The sequence below is a fragment of the Jaculus jaculus genome, chromosome 9 (assembly GCF_020740685.1).
Source record: "Jaculus jaculus isolate mJacJac1 chromosome 9, mJacJac1.mat.Y.cur, whole genome shotgun sequence".
NCBI classification, from domain to species: Eukaryota; Metazoa; Chordata; class Mammalia; order Rodentia; family Dipodidae; genus Jaculus; species Jaculus jaculus.
In genome coordinates, this window is record NC_059110.1 from 22,239,332 (window position 1) to 22,253,839 (window position 14,508).

General features: G+C 41.2%; 1 protein-coding gene across 1 annotated transcript in view; it reads right to left on the minus strand.

Annotated features, from left to right (window-relative positions):
* Window positions 1-5,014: 5,014 nt before the first annotated feature.
* Pex3 (peroxisomal biogenesis factor 3) overlaps window positions 5,015-14,508 on the minus strand; it is a 36,643-nt gene continuing 27,149 nt past the window's right edge. The window contains exons 10-12 of the mRNA XM_004651152.3: window positions 12,413-12,535; window positions 8,747-8,843; window positions 5,015-5,842 (exon numbers count right to left, since the gene is read on the minus strand). Coding sequence (XP_004651209.1) covers window positions 5,759-5,842; window positions 8,747-8,843; window positions 12,413-12,535 — 304 coding nt within the window. The 3' untranslated portion in view covers window positions 5,015-5,758. The remainder of the gene's footprint in view (window positions 5,843-8,746; window positions 8,844-12,412; window positions 12,536-14,508) is intronic.

Genomic DNA, 14,508 nt, shown 5'->3' on the forward strand with positions numbered 1-14,508 from the left:
AGATGTCTATCCATCTTTTCTCACCTGTAAACACTGATGGACAAGACCAATTGAGAGTGTGTGCCATGGGCCCCAACAATAAGCCCACCTGCCCGTGGTGGTCTCACAGCGTGGGAAGATGTGATTCAGACCAAGACAGACTTAGGTCCCCCCCTTGCTTTGGGTGACTTCTTCAGTTAGGTAAGCTGGACTGACCCTATGTTTGCTTTTCTGCCTGCTGCAGCCTCATCTGGTCAAGAGGCCCGGGGAGGGCAGCAGATTCACTCCGAAGATCATGTTTGAGTTGTAAATAAAGATTATTGGTGGAGGTGGGGGGGAAGAACAACACCGACAAAAGCAACTTGAGAAAGATATATTTTGGCTCATGGTTCAAGGATATAGCGTGGTGGGGAAGGGATGGTGGCAGAAAGTATAGTAAAGATAGTTAAAAATCAGACCTTCCCTTCCAACCAATCACTCCTTTTCCCAGAGTTACTAAAAGGCACAAAATTGTGTGGCTTCAGTTTCAGTAGCTTTTGACTTACTTTAAAAAAAAATATTCATTTACATGTGTTTGGTGCACCTGGGTCTCTTGCCACTGTAAACGAATGCCAGATATATGTATGACTTTTTGAGTCTGGCTTTACACAGGTGCTAGGACATCAAACCCCGGCCAACAGGCTTTGCAAGAAAGCACCTTTAGCCACTGAGCCATCTCTCCAACCTTTGGTTTACTCCTCATGTCTAAATATCGAAGGCACCAAACTAGATTATTGTATTGGACAATCTAGAGGCAGATATTGATCTTCAAATATGACTATCACTAATCAGATTTTTACCTCATTTTGATGAGTGTCATAGGGAAGCAATCCAAGTGTTCTGAATGGTAAGTCTATTTAAATAAATATGAATGAGGGACTGGGGAAGACGGTTCAGCAGTTAAAGGTGCTTACTTGCAAATAAATATGAATTAGGACAAAATTTCACTTTATTTCATATTTAAAAAAAAAAACCCTGGGCTGGAGAGATGGCTTAGCAGTTAAGCGCTTGCCTGTGAAGCCTAAGAACCCCGGTTTCAGGCTTGATTCCCCAGGACCCACATTAGCCAGATGCACAAGGGGGCGCATGCATCTGGAGATCCTTTGCAGTGGCTGAAGGCCCTGGCGTGCCTATTCTCTCTCTCTATCTGCCTCTTTCTCTCTCTGTCTGTTGCTCTCAAATAAATAAAAATAAAAACAACAACAAAAAAAGATCATTAAAAAAAAATCATGGCTAGATAATCTTCTTACCTAATGTCCAAACAAGAAAAAAATGAATGCTCATACCAGCTTTAGACACATTAATAAAAAATATATATTTATGTGGCCTGGAGAGATGGCTTAGCCATTAAGGCATTTGCTTGCAAAGCCAAAGGATCCTGGTTCAACTCCCCAGGACCCATGTAAGCCAGATGCACAAGGGGGCACATGCATCTGGTGTTGGAGGCCCTGAGTGCCCGTTCTCTCTCTGCCTCTTCCTCCTCTCTCTCTCTTAAATAAATAAAAAATATTAATATAGGGCTGGAAAGATGGCTTAGCAGTTAAGCGCTTACCTGTGAAGTCTAAGGACGCTGGTTCGAGGCTCGATTCCCCAGGACCCATGTTAGCCAGACGTGTGTGTGTGTGTGTGTGTGTGTGTGTGTGTGTGTGTGTAAGTTTGCAAAAGAAAAACGTTGATCTCCACTTAGGGGCTTGCTGTGAGAGGGCCTGAGCCCAGATCCTCAACTCCCATGTAAAAGCTGCCCTCAGCAGTGTGCACCGCAATCCCAGCAAGGTGGAGGCAGAGACAGGACTGGCCAGCGCAGCTGAATGGGTGAGCTCTGGGCTCATTGTGAAACTGGTCCCCCCAGAAAATAGAGGAGCTGGAGAGATGGCTTAGTGGTTAAGGCATCTTGCCTATGAAGCGTAAGGACCCAGGTTTGATTCCCCGGGACCCACGTAAGCCAGAAGGTGGCACATGCACCTGGAATTCGTTTGCGGTGGCTGGAAGCCCTGGCGCACCCATTCTAATAAATAAATTTAAAAAAATTAAAAACATTAAAAAACATGAGAGAGAGCAATTGAGGACACCTGAAACTAACTCCTGACCTCTGTGCACATACACATGTGCACACACAACCTCACACACACCCACACATATGAAAAGAAAATCTCCGCTTAGCCACCTCACTGGATTAGCTGATGCTAGCTGTCCTGCCCTTGCTATAGCACTGACGCGCACGCTGCACATCATTCCCACTGTATGTCCCAAAGCTCAGCTGAGCTCTGTGACTGCAGCAGGTGAAGTGGTGTTCCTTCACAAGTTAGGTCCACATGGAGCCTCTGGAATGGGATCTTAGAGTCTGTCATTTCTGTTGTAGCTAAGAACTGAGACAAGCTCATATTGGATAGCGATGGACCCTGTGCTCAACTGAGAGCATCCTCTGAGAACAGACCCACACACAATCAGTTATGTTGCTACAAGCCAGGAATGCCTGGTGGCACCAGAATCTGGAAGGGCCAAGGGGCAGGGAGGCAGAAGGATCTTCCCCCAGAGCTGCCAAAGGAGTAAGGTCCTGCTGCCAATTTGAGTTTTGGATTTCTAGCCACTTTGTTATTTATCAATTTTTGGCTTTTCGAGGAGGGGTTTCACTCTAGTCCAGGCTGACCTGGAATTCACTATATAGTGTGGCTTTGAACTCATGGTAATCCTCCTACCTCTGCCTCCTGAGTGCTTGGATTAAAGGCGCATGCCACCACGCCTGGCAGTTTCCAGTGTTTTAAGCCATGTGGTTAATAATTATTTATTACAACAGGAAATAGGGATTACCAGACCAATAATGTCAAGTGGACATGAGTCGCATGGTATATAAGCCGACGCTGGAGTGTAAAGAGCTGAAATCTCCAAGACGGTCAAATTGAATGTGGTGGAAACACTAGATAAAAGTGAGGTGTTAAGCCAGGTGTGGTGGCACGTGCCTTTGATCTCAGCACTTGGGAGGCAGAGGTAGGAGGACTGCCTTAAGTTCAAGGCCAACATGAGACTACATACTGAATTCCAGGTCGGCCTGAGCTACAGTGAAATCCTACCTTGAAAAACCAAAAAAAGTTTTGTTTTATTTTTTAACATACACCCCCCCAATATTGGCTAACTGTGGTCAAAAAAGTGCTAATAGACTGGGGACTTATAATGAAAATCTAAATGAATTCTGTGCCTCTGATTCATACCACCCATGCAATGAAATACATGTTATCCATACAAGAAACACAACTAGAGCACATGGCTTGGCAGACTCACAATGTCAGAATCTACGTGACCCCTCTACCAGCCACACTCAGCTCAGTGGATGCACACTGGCAAATAAGAAAAGGTCTGTGTATGAGAAACCACTGGCAAGGAATATAAATTGAAATGTCCAAGTGAGTAGGGAGTAGAGTTAGGATGTCTGGACCCCTGAAGGTGAAAAGGGCAGGAAAGGTCTCACTCGCTGAAAAATCAAAGATGATCTGACTTACCTCTTGCCTACTTCCCCAGACCTGCTTTTCCATAATCAGCCAGGATCTCTCCTGAGAGGAAGGTCTTTCATGGGATTTAAATATTGTGGTTGGTCAAGTTCAGCCCCTGGAAACTTGGTGCCAGAGCTAACCTCTTTCTGAGATAGCCCCTAACCCTAACCAACCAGCTGGCCCTCTGGTTCACCTGAGCCGGAAGACAGCCCACCACCTTTGCAAGGGGATGGCAGGCTCTCTGGTCACTTGGGAACTTCAGCTGTGGGTGTTTTCCCCTCGGCTGGGCCTGGGCTGGCTTGGCCCAGATCCAGGCAGGAGGACCCCCCCCCTCGCCCTTACTCTCCACATGGGCTGCTTTAGCACCTCCAGCTCCCCACATGGCAACTCCTTGAACTTTCTTGTCTCTTTCTTTCCATGCTTTTTCCCAGGCTCTCCGTGTAGGATCTCTAGCCATGTGGGTGCCTTTCCTTGGCTCTGTACTTCCCTCAATGAATATAATAAGTTAATAATTATCCTGTTTTTGGTGGGGGGGGGAGGTTTAAGGTAAGGTCTCACTCTAGCCAAGGCTGTCTTGGAATCTACTATGTAATTTCAGGCTGGCCTCGAACTCACAGCAATCCTTTTACCTCTGCCTCTCGGAGTGCTAGGATTAAAGGCGTGTGCCACCATGCCCTGCTCAGCTGCCTTCTTCTTCTTTTTTAAATTTCTTATTCAATTCTTTGATTAAAAATTAGAAGTGAGCCGGGAGGCAGAGGTAGGAGGACTGCCATGAGTTCGAGGCCACCCTGGGCTAGAGCGAGAACCTACCTTCAAAATAAAAGTAAAAAAAAAAAAAAAAAAAGAAAATAGAAGTGAACCTAGGGTTTGGGGTGCAAAGACTTTCCTGATGCCAACCAGTCAAACCAGTGGCTGCAGCTCTACAGATGCCAGCGATTCCAGGGCATCACTTTCAGCTGATCACGTTTTCTCCTGACAAGGCCAGTCCTGTTCAATCTCAAAATTTCCATGGGTGAACTGGGTAGATACTACATGCCCTGTCACACATGCATATGCCCTAATTTCCCACAATTCGATTTGTTCCTTCATTCGATCAGAAAGAATGAGATCACTGTATTTTGTCAAATCTTGAGAAGAACGTGCCCTTGTCACCCTTCTGCCTCAGCACGGCTGGCTCTGAGCACAGCCAAACTTTAAAGCCCTTCACAGTTCCTTTCCACCTTCTCCTATTTAGTGATATGTCAAATGGGGGGGGGGCACATAAAATGATATTACTGAGAATAACCCATTCCTGAAAATACATCTAATGCATTGTTGATTATTTACTTCTTTCTGCCCTTTGACATACAGATCTATTGACAGATTTGCTCAAGATGACGAATTATTTACTTTTGCCCTAAAACCAAGTTAAAGCACTGGCCTAGGTACTGGCATGCCCTCTCTTCTCCAAAACAGAAGCACTCAGGGACAAACAAGTGATGGCTGAAAAGTATCAACTCAACCGAAGTGCATCGTATTAAAATAGTTTATTGCAACAAGATATTTATTGTTCTCAAAATCAATACAAAGCAAGTTATTAAAATTATTTACATACAAATGAATAAAGTGAGTAAACAGCATCAAACTTGACTTCAGCCTGAAAATCAATTTGCAACTTTCTCAGGCTTGTTAACAAAGCTCTAGGAAATATTGCAAAACAAAAAGAAAAAAAAAAAAACAGGGAAGAGAAAAATAGCAAAGCGTAGTAAAAATCACTGATTTCTAGAAGAAAAGTCCTCCAGCGAGGTGTATTTGAGACAAATAATTTATTCCTCCAAGTGGCAACCTGAGAAAAGTTACCAGAGGCCAGGAAACTTCATGATTAGTTAACAGCATATTTTTCAAAGTTCATGTATAACAGACCTATTTCTCAAACAGATTTCCCTCATTATTAACATCCAAGTATACTGCATTTCATACTATATGTATAAAAGTATCTACATCAGTTTTAGTCATTTTTGTTCAAATATCCACGGTGTAACAAACTCCAAACAGCTCTGAGATCTGGGCTGCATGTACTATGGTTTAGATGGGCCTCAAACACTGGTCTATTGATGAGATAAAAACATGTATGGAGATGCCAAATAAATCTACCTCATTCTGAAAAGAAGACTTTGATTAAGAATGAATTTTATTAGGCATTTCACTCTGGGTATAGATAGTCATCAGTGCTCTAAATGCCAGTGAGTCCCATTGCAGGTTCTCCCAAGGAAAAGTCATTTCTCCAGTTGCTGAGGGGTGCTAAAAGCCTCGTACACATTAGCAGCAAAGTCCTTCACTTGTTCCATCATCAACAGATCCTGGCAGAGATGACAACGTAACATTACAGTTTGGAAAAATATACGTAGTCAGAATTCATCTCTATAATCAAACAGTGAATTTGCCTCTCAGTTTTGTTGTAGATAAGAACAAGAAAAGACCATATAAGGAAAGACATGGAAATGTTTCTTCTGACTTTCAAGAAGCCTTTTTACATGACTTCTGTTGTTGTAGTATGCACTTATTTTGCATGTACACATACACAAGCCATACATAAACAAACCTGACAGCAAAGGTTCTTAACCTCCCTCAAGGTATTGTAAATGTCTTCATTAACTTCTAACTGAAATCTAGCACTTCTCTAAATATGAACACAGTATTAAATAGGATGGGTGACTGTGTCTTTGACATTTCTTCTTCCTTTTTAAATTTATTTTTATTTATTTATTTATTTGGCAGAGAAAGAGGGAGAGAGAGAGAGAGAGAGAGAGAGAGAGAGAGGGAGAATGGGCACATCAGGGCCTCCAGCTACTGCAAACAAACTCCAGACATGTGTGCTCCCTTCTGCATGAGGCTAATGTGGGTCCTGGGGAATTGAACCTGGGTCCTTTGGCCTTACAGGCAAACGCCTTAGCCATCCCACCAGCCCATCTTTGCCATTTCTAAATCATGTAACAGCTCTTGGCACTATCAGAACTCCCATCCCACCTTGTAATTTAATACACCAAGAAGCAATATGCTACATTGTAAATGTGATTCTAAATGTATTTTGAAAACTGTAACTTGTTTTTCTTTAAAGATTATATGCAGTGAACTTGAGAAAGGATAGTTTTTCTATCTACACTTGTTGAGTTGCTTTTGCACTACTGGAAGTGTCTCTCAAACAGCCATATGCATATGCTTTTTGTAAGTACTAAAATCACAGTCCTCAAATAGTTCAAGGTTTGTTTGTTTTCCCCTGAGGTACAGTCTTGTTCTAGCCCAGGCTGACCTGGAATTCACTCTGTAGTCCCAGGCTGGCCTTGAACTCCTGGCAATCATCCTACCTCTGCCTCTCAAGAGCTGGGATTAAAAGGCATGTGCCACCATGACCAGCTGTTCCAGTTTTCTGTTTGTTTTGTGAGACAAGGTCTTTCCAGACTGGCCTTGAATTGCAAATTCTCCTGTCTCAGCCCAAAGTATTGGGATTATATGTGTGTGCCACCACAGTTGGCCAATGTTTGAAATTATTTTGAAGTATAAATGAAAACATAAACTGAAAAACATTTTCATAACTAAAACCAAAAATAATAGTGACAGAGCATTAATATCCCGGCTAATCTGCTGAACAAGGATTGTAAGTCTGAGGTCAGCCAGTTACATGGGATCTAAACTAGAACACACAACACACCTTACTAAACACAGCTGATGGCAGCTGAGTCACTGTACGAAAGTGAACGTGGCACTGTTAGCAATCACGCTTCTAGACATTCCCCCTGCTTCTATACCTGACTTGCCAGACACGAGGGCTGCCTGCAGAAGTGGAGGAACATACACCGCTGATACCTAGGGGACACTCAAAGCTCAGTGACAGAAGCCACTGGCCTCACTGACCATCTCTTCCTCAGTGTAAATGGTCGGTCAGCTTTTCTGTGGGGAAGAAGGATGGCAATGAGGATGAAGAGGGCAGTGAAGGGAACAGGAACATAAGGGATGGAAAAGGAAGAGGCACAATTCCTCTACACCCTTCACCTTCCCAAGGGCACAGCATCTACAATGGATGCTACACTCCACTGTCTCAGGCACAAGACCCTAAGAAGGTGCCATCTTTACTCTTAGGACCTAAAGTCTCTTCTTAATGTCTATTATTACACCAGTTTATTACTAAGGAATGCTGCAAACAACATTAAAAAAAAAAGTTCCTACATTTGGAAATAACTGAAAAAAATTCAAAGTTAACCTTTTAGGGCTGGAGAGATAGCTTAGCGGTTAGGCGCTTGCCTGTGAAGCCTAAGGACCCCGGTTCGAGGCTCGGTTCCCCAGGTCCAACGTTAGCCAGATGCACAAGGGGGCGCACGCGTCTGGAGTTCATTTGCAGAGGCTGGAAGCCCTGGCACGCCCATTCTCTCTCTCTCCCTCTATCTGTCTTTCTATGTCTGTCGCTCTCAAATAAATAAATAAAAAATGAACAAAAAAAATATTAAAAAAAAGTTAACCTTTTAATCAAATTAGTTTTCCTCAATGCATTCCAAAGGAAAAAAAAAAGCTGGGCGTGGTGGTGCATGCCTTTAATCCCAGCACTCGGGAGGCAGACGTAGGAGGATTGCCATGAGTTCGAGGCCACCCTGAGACTACATAGTGAATTCCAGGAGAGCCTGAGCTAGAGTGAAACCCTACCTCAAAAAAAAAAAAGAAAAACCAAAGGAAAAAAAAAAAAAAACAAGATGTAGTTGTGAGTAGTCTAGTGAAAAGCTTAAATAACTCATTGTTCATGTATCTTTTAGTGAACAGATTATTGATGTCCTGTTAATAGCTATATTTGATCAACGACTAAAATGCTTTACTTTCCACAAAAGTTTTCAGTTTCCCTCAAACTGAGAAACTGGATCATTAATACAAAGCATAATGTTACATAAATTCACTGGACTCTAGGATATATCTGAGCTTAATGTATGAACCAGAGGTGTTGGACTATAACATGGGAAAGATAATCCTAACCCTAGAAATTTACCCTTAAGCATCTACCACACTCTAAATGTGGTTCCAAGTTTTAAAAAAAATGCTTACAGAGACTTTATTATGAAGGGAAGTAAAGGAGGACAGGCAGTACAGAGAGCTCTTGTCATGAGGAAGGGAAGAGAGGGTAGAGCCCTCCCAAGTCTGTTTTTATTACCTAGCAGAGAGTATAATTTTATGTTGGCAAACATGAGCACCACTGTTTTCAGTGATTCTTCCAGGCTCCTTACCTGAACGAAGTGACTGGGTGTTTCACTGCAAACTGAGTGGATCTGTCCATTTACTATTGGAATTATCTTTGCTAATGGCAAGCTGACACTGGAAAGACTGAACGAAAAAAAAAAAGCATCACATTTCATTATTTTCAGAAATTAGCTCATGGATTAACATTAACATAAAATTAACATTTTAATTACAAAATTATACACAATCATTATTAATACAGCAAGATTTAATAGAAAATCCAATCATAATTTTACCATCTTGAGATAACAACTGTAACTGACTTCATGGAGAATTACTTTTGGTAAGTTTATGCATACTTATGTCTTCTTTTTTCTTTTGGTTTTCTGAGGTATGCTCACTCTAGCCCAGGCTGACCTAGAATCAACTCTGTAGCCTTAGGCTGGCCTCAAACTCAGGGCAATCCTCTTACCTCTGCCTCCCAAGTGCTGGGATTAAAGGTGTGCATCACCATATGGGCCTACTTTTTTTTTTTAACTCAAAAAATCTAACTCCCTAAGCATATTCCTTTTGTATTTTTATTATGAACCGTTTTCCATGTTTAAAAAAAAGTTCTGACTATTTTGTTTTAATGATTATATGGCAATCCATCCTTTAGCAACCACAAATTTTGTCAGCAGCTCCCTCGAGTGGGCATTTAAGTCATTGCCTCTGTTCTCTTAGTAGAAGTCATTGTGTGGAGGCACAGAGCGACCGGGTTGAAGGGGAGGAAGCCTGTGAAGGTCTGTAACGCACACGGTCTTCTGCCCCCTTCAGAGTGTGAACTCACACTCCTCCTTGCCGTCTTAGCCCGCTGCAGTCTTTTTCTTTACTTCCTTGTCGGCCTGACCAGTGAAAATGATCTTGTGTGTATTTCTGTTAATTCTCAGTACGTTATTTGTCCAGATCACCTTTATTATCATTTGTCAGGTTTCATATCAAAGCAACTATTCTCCTTTCCTCAATGGGTTTTGATAGTCCACTGATTATAGTTACAGAAATATTTTAGGATATTTAAAATTTTAATTATCTTAGATAGCTAAGTAAAAAAATCATCTCACTAGCATATTCTATTTTTCTCTCCCTTTCTAAAACTCATCTCATTTTAAAAAATAGCACGTGGACTGGAGAGATGGCTTAGCAGCTAAGGCACTTGCCTCCAAAGCCTAAGGACCCAGGTTTGATTCCCCAGTAATAAGAGAGATTAACAAGGTGGCACATGCGTTAAGTTCGTTTGCAGTGGCTAGAGGCCCTGGAACATCCATTCTCTCTGTGTTTCTCTCAAGTAAATAAATAAAATAGCATGCATCTTAACTTGGAAAATCAAGTAATTCAATTTGTTAGTTGCTTTTAAGATGGAAAAATCCAATGGCATTCTGAAGTTTAAAATTGATCCTTTCTTTGCTTTACTACATTAATAAGACTAAATAAAAGAACAATGCTGAAAAATAAATCAATGTTGGCCATCTTTATAATGTTTGTGAATTTTTTTTTTCTCGAGGTAGGGTTTTGCGCTAGCACAGGCTGACCTAGAATTCACTATATAGTCACAGGCTGGCCTCAAACTCACAGCAATCCTCTTATCTGTGCTTCCCAACTACTGGGATTAAAGGCGTGCATCCTATTCATTTAACTTTAATACACATAACAATGTTTTGAATCTTTGCCAATAGTTGAAAAGCTTAAGTCTTTTCTCTTCACTTACTATCATGCCTAGAACTTCCACAGCACGCTGAGTTACAGGGATGACAGCAGCATGATGCACGCGTTTCTAAGTGTTCAGTAGGAAGCTTAAGGCTGCTTGTGAGATGAACATCTAAGGTGGGAAACAGCTGGCTGTATACAGAGATGTGAAAGACCTAACGTGTCTGAGAAAAGGCTCAACATGTGACTGAGGAATAAAACTCCAACTCCCAGTAGCAGGTGGAGACTGTACAGGGAAGGGAAGATAGGACTCCAGGGGCTCAGAAAAGGCCACCAAGGTCTGATGTGGCTGTAGTGTAATTTTTATAATTCCTCAGTATGCAAGATCAAATAATTGTTATGTTAAAACAACTATTATCATTCTTTATTATTACTTAACAAATAACTAATGCTTTGCCAGGTGCAGACCAGAGTGGAATTTCATTAAATGGAGTCTCTTCAGTATAGACAGAATATAGGGTTGGTCTTCAGCATTTTAGGGTCATATTTAAATTGCTTCAAAAATAAATGCAAAGAGCTGGGAAGATGTCTCAGTGGGTAAGAGCACTTGCTACCCAAACATGAGGGGCTACTAGGACCTCAGTCTGATCCCCAGTACCCACATAAGGAGCTGGGCATGGCCACACATGCTTGCAACCCCAGTTTTATGGAGAGGAGAGACCAGGGGATTGTGGGGCTGAGTCATCAGCCGGTGTGACTGAAAATGGCAGCTCCAGGTTCATTAAGAGACTCCACCTGAAGGAAACAAAGGGGAACAGTGACAGAGGACACGCAGCTCCCCCCACATGTACATGGGGTGTCACACACGCACCCCCATATGCTATTCAACACATGCTACATTCAAGAAAATAAACCATTATTTTATGCATCCTATATGCTCAATGTTAATGGCAAATTATTCCTTCCTGAACAGTAGTAAGGGTCTCCCAATATTGGGCAAATGCCTTGCTATCCAAATTTAAGAATTTTATTAGACACTGCAAATGCACATTACATGTAATTTACTATATCCTCAAATTTAATAGATGAGTTTATAGTCAGTCATCATTGATTTACTATCTATTATTTTCTGGGTGTGATATAAAAAGCTGAAAAGCTGATCTTTTGAAAGAAAAGATCCTAATATGGGACCAAAGGCATTCATGCCATGGTGACAAAGGTGTAAAAAGGTCCTGAGATAACTTCTGGCTATATTAGTCTGCTATGTAGTACTAGTTGTAATTAACAAATATTATTAGTAACTGAGCCAAATAAGTATTTCCAGTACTATAATATGCACTGAAACTATGTTTAGAGATAATTAAGACGAGATGGTTGAAATATAACTATAAGAAAATAATTTATTAGATAAGAATATACAGCAAGAATGTTTGGTTATTGTGATCACCAAAATATTGAATTATGTAAGCTCAAAATGGCTAATTATCAGTTTTATATTCTAAAGAAATGATTAAAAAACAATAATTAGCTAGGCATGCCTTTAACCCCAGCACTCTAGAGGCAGAGGTATAAGGATCACTGTGAGTTCAAGGCAAGTCTGGGTCTACAGAGTGAGTTCCAGGTCAGCCTGGATTACAAAGTGAGACCTTACCTCCAAAAAAGCAGAAAAAGAAAAGCTGGGCGTGATGGCGCACACCTTTAGTCACAGCACTTGGGAGGCAGAGGTAGCAAGATCACTGTGAGGTTTAGGCCACCCTGAGATTACAGAGTGAATTCCAAGCTAGCATGAGATAAAGTGAGACTCTATCTTGAAAATCCATCAAAAAAAAAAAAAAAAAAGGAACAAAAACCAAAACAATAATTAGAATTTAGCCTCATGGAAGGGTTTTCACAACTTCAAGATAGTAGCAATGAGATGCTAAAACTTATTATTTAAATTTCTTTTTATCTGTAACTCAAAAAATAAACACATTGAAAGCATCACTTAAGAGCATGTGTTAGTATTACGCCGTATTTACCTGTCATCTTACCTATTTATAGAGTTTCCCTGTTGCAGGTCCTGTTCAGTAGGTCGAAAGAATTCAGCCATGTTGTCTAGAAGTCTACTGAATCCTCTGTTTAAACAGGTATTCAAAACCGTACTGAAGTCTGGACTAGATAAAATAGGAAGTATATTACGTTTTAGATTCCCAATGAAAGAGGAAATAAATCCAGTAATTATGGGCTTACCTTTGAGAATCAATATAATTTTTATAGTCTGAAACACTGTACATATTTATCAGGGAGCCAATTTTTCAAATTGAAAAATAAAAATGAGCTTACTGTTTAAGAAAACACAAAGAGAGTCACCAATTTTTGGCTAGCTCAAATCTGAGCCATTTTGATCTTAAGATTTTCAGGCTCCCTTCCTTATACTCCATTAGTGACATGGAGACACCGACAAAGAGTACACTCAAGAATGCCATCGCAGTTAAAAAATGCTCAGTGAAGTTCAGCTTTCCTCATCCGAGTGGCCACTTCCTACTTACCTGGGGCTCTCTCTAAAGCATTCAAGCAGTGTTGAATTAGAAGCCAGATGCCATGAATGTGTTTGTTTTAGTGCACAAGGCACAGACATGGAAGTATCACCACAGTATAATTTGAGAACATTCCTCTCCTTTTATGTCCCAACACAGACAGCGTCCACCTGATCCCTGACTCTAGCTGACACTAATCCATCTTCTATACTTTCCTGGACATCCTATAGGAATAGTCATACAATATGTGCTCTTTGGTTGGCTTGTTTCACATAGCATGCTTTTAAGGTTAATCTATGCTGTATCATATATCAATAGTCTGCTCCTTTAAAAATGTTTTATTTATTTCCAAGGATAGAGAGCGAGAGAAAAAACCAACCAACCAACCTCAGGGCATCTTGCTTCTTGCAAATGAACTCCAGATGCATACACCTCTCTGTGCATCTGGTTTTACATGGGTACTGGGGAATTGAACATGGGCTGTGAGGCCTTGCAAGCAAGTACCTTTACCCACTGAACCACCACTCCAGCCCTGAGTTTGCTCCTTTATATTGCTAGCTATGATTATATATACTTAGCTTCCTCCCTCATTTTCCCGTCACCCCTCCCTTCTTCCCTATCATCGTCAGCACCATTTAACATCATCTCCTTGTCCTCATCTCACTTGACCTTTTAGGGATATTTGACCCAACTAACCATCCTCCCAGAAACACTTTTTTAAATTTTAATTTATTTATTTGAGAGTGACAGAGAGACAAATAGGCAGACAGAGAGAGAGAGAGAGAGAGAGAGAGAGAGAGAGAGAATGGGCGCGCCAGGGCCTCCAGCCACTGCAAACGAACTCCAGACGTGTGCGCCCCCTTGTGCATCTGGCTAACGTGGGTCCTGGGGAATTGAGCCTTGAACCAGGGTCCTTAGGCTTCAAAGGCAAGCACTTAACTGCTAAGCCATCTCTCCAGCATCAGAAACATTTTTTTTCCAGCTGTATTCCAAAACCAACCAGGCTTCCTCTCTACCTCCCATCCATCTATCTGCCTGCCTGTCTGTCTATCTATCTATCTATCTATCTATCTATCTATCTATCTATCTATCTATCTATCTATCTATCTATCTATCTATCTATCTATCTATCTATCATCTTTCCCCCTTCATTCTTTTGTTGTTTCTTCTATTTCAGTCTTCCCTGCTGGCTCTTTTTTCCTTTCCAAAACTAAATGTTCTACCAATTATCCCTCTTTCAGTCTCTACCTACTCCTATGATGTGGCTTTAAATAGTACATATAATAAATAAAAGTAAAAATATCCTATCTGTGAACTCATCTCGAGTTCCATATTTATATATTTCATTGTTGGATATCATGTAAACTTCTCAAATATGGTCAAAATATAAGTGCAATTCTTACTTCCTCTGGAAAATGTTGTTTAAAGGAAAGGTAGAAGAATGAAATTGAGCTGGGCATTGGTGGCGCACATCTTTAATCCCAGCACTTGGGAGGCAGAGGTAGGAGGATCACTATTAGTTCAAGGCTACCCTGAATCTACATAGTAAATTCCAGGTCAGCCTGAGCTAGAGTGGGACCCTACCTTGAAAAACAAACAAACAAACAAAA